The sequence below is a fragment of the Sinocyclocheilus grahami genome, unplaced genomic scaffold (genome assembly GCF_001515645.1).
Source record: "Sinocyclocheilus grahami isolate Dianchi unplaced genomic scaffold, SAMN03320097.WGS_v1.1 scaffold242.1, whole genome shotgun sequence".
NCBI lineage: Eukaryota > Metazoa > Chordata > Actinopteri > Cypriniformes > Cyprinidae > Sinocyclocheilus > Sinocyclocheilus grahami.
Genome location: NW_015505421.1, coordinates 51,550 through 53,996, shown reverse-complemented (window position 1 = coordinate 53,996; position 2,447 = coordinate 51,550). Strand labels below are relative to the sequence as shown.

The 2,447-nt window shown below is 34.4% G+C and overlaps 1 protein-coding gene across 1 annotated transcript in view; it reads right to left on the bottom strand.

Annotated features, from left to right (window-relative positions):
• The window catches only part of LOC107598003 (integrin alpha-8-like), a 55,645-nt gene that overhangs the window by 8,962 nt on the left and 44,236 nt on the right, over positions 1–2,447 (bottom strand). The window contains exons 13-14 of the mRNA XM_016289243.1: positions 1,434–1,592; positions 422–535 (exon numbers count right to left, since the gene is read on the bottom strand). Coding sequence (XP_016144729.1) covers positions 422–535; positions 1,434–1,592 — 273 coding nt within the window. The remainder of the gene's footprint in view (positions 1–421; positions 536–1,433; positions 1,593–2,447) is intronic.

Below are 2,447 nucleotides of genomic sequence, written 5' to 3'. Positions count from 1 at the left end.
AAGGCGGGGCATAGAGGAGAAACAATAATGTACAGTATGTGGAAAATAATGTGTTTTTTTTTTACTTTAAACCACATAAACACATTTCATTACACCAAATACACAACATAATGTTCTTTTTAGCAGCATCATATGACCCCTTTACGATTTTTATCTTTATATTCTGACTTACATTTATATATTCAGATTTATAAAAATATATTTTGATTGACTTCTATATATTCACAATTTACATTTATATATTCATATATATATTTGTTATACATAGAAAAGAAAGTTATACATTTTTAGAATGACATGGATGAGTAAATGCTTACTCAGTTTTCATTTTTGAGTGAACTATCCCTTTAACGAGGTTAACCAACAAGACTTTCTTGTCCAATTAGCAAGAAATGCAAGGACAGTTGTGTGATAAAAGTACCTGTAAGAAGGTGTGAGCCCAGAGTCGAGATCTGAACTTGATCACTGCGCTTTGCCCTCGATCCAAGCGTTCCACAACACACTCCACCATCAGGCAGTTGATATTTGAGCAGTTCTATCACAAACACATACAATGAGAGAAAAAGTCTGCGATTTAATTTTGTCTCATATCTCTCTTCCTGTTACATCTAAATAAGTTTATTTATTTTTCTTTACTTATACTTATTTTAATTTTAGTACTTTTACTTATTTCAGTTAGATTCTAAAGCAGCATTTCTAATTTTCTACATTTAATTTATTTCAATTATAAATTCCTTAATAGTTAATACTTTTAGTTTTGCTTAACAGTAACAAAACTGTCATGAATTTTTAAATATAACAGCAATAAAATAATTACACATGAAATATCATGGCCTATATAAATAGCATTTGTCACTGTGTGAATGTGGCAAGAGAGGCAGACACAAAGTTTTTGGCCAAAACGCTCTCTAAAGTTCACAGGAAAAGAGCTCTAATATCAGTCCAGGTGGTTAAAATTCTGAACTCAGCACGAACGCAGATCAGTTACAAGGCACAGAGACTTCATGAGGACGTTGTGACGCTTTATAATGACTTCAAATGAAATCTGAACAGCGATAAAGTCCAGTCAATAGAGCAGAGGGGTCAGAATTAGTCAAACACTCTCTGATCAAAAACAAGCAGGACTCAGCAGTCATACTTTTACATTTATTTGAGGCTCATTAGTAAAAGCACAGAAACCTGAGATTTATGACAGCAAGGAACAGACTAGAGAGAGAGAGAGAAAGATGTGACGCAGATGGAGAAAGAAACATTAAAGCAAATAACTTTCTCTGTGTAGGAGAAAAGATCTGTTCAGGGGCTCAACTTCAACGAAGCATTGTTAAAAAAACTGTGGATGCAGACCCTTTCTTCTGGCATTGGATCTCTTTAAGAATGACATTCTCAAGGAGGATAGAGAGATAGAGAGAAAAGAGTTTGTGTGCATGTGCTACCTCTAACTTCAGCGGGTTTAGGGAGCCGTTAACACTGCAGTGAACAGGTCCGTCAGTAATGATCTGAAGGGCATAAAGGAGGTGTTCCTCACGGTACCAACTGGGCCATCCCACCTCCAATACAGTCCTGCCTATTGAACTTGGACCCTTATTATGTAACTAGAGGAAGAGATATACAGAAAGAGATCAAGAACAAAATTGACATAAACTGAATTAATTTAAATCTATTAAAAATATTCGAGTTGTTCCCTTATAAACATTTATCGAGATACCGGTATGAAAATTATGGCCAATACCAATGGGCTGATAATTGTTTTCATATTATAGCCAATAACCAATAAATGGCTGATATTACTATTCATACCATGCTGATATTGAATTAAAAAAAACTATAATAAAACTATGGCAGATTTTCATAAGGAGTGCTGTTGATGCCAGATCAATTAAAATTAATCATCAGATTTGTATTTATTACGGAAGAATGTACAAGAACTGATAAACATTTAATTAAACACTCTGGGCTAGCATTAGCATTAGCATTCACAGTTGGACTGAACCCGAGCTGAAGCTGCTTCTAACATAAACCATCTGTACAGCGTCTGGCCAACATTACAGCCAATTAAAAAATTAATAGCCGCAGGACAGATGGTGTTTAGTGAGGCCCTCTTGCAGCACAAAGAGGCCAAGAGTCTCCAAAAAGCAAACAACAAATAAATAGCTTTCCAGAAGCTGTTTTTTGCTAGCTGAATGTACTACACTCCACAGGGAAAGTTTATTGTGGTAAGCGTACAAGATTTCTTATAATAGATTAGTGTTTGATTTTATTGTTGGAGAGATAATTGGGTTGTTGTTGTTAAAAATAATATTGAATCATAAAATTATACTGTCTTTCAGATAAAAATTTAATAAATCCACTCACACTCAGTGTGTTCAGCATATGTTAATAAGTTAGGCTGGTAAGTTTTGGCATGACTTGTATGTTTGTACTTTGTGTGTGTATGTGTGTGTGTGTGT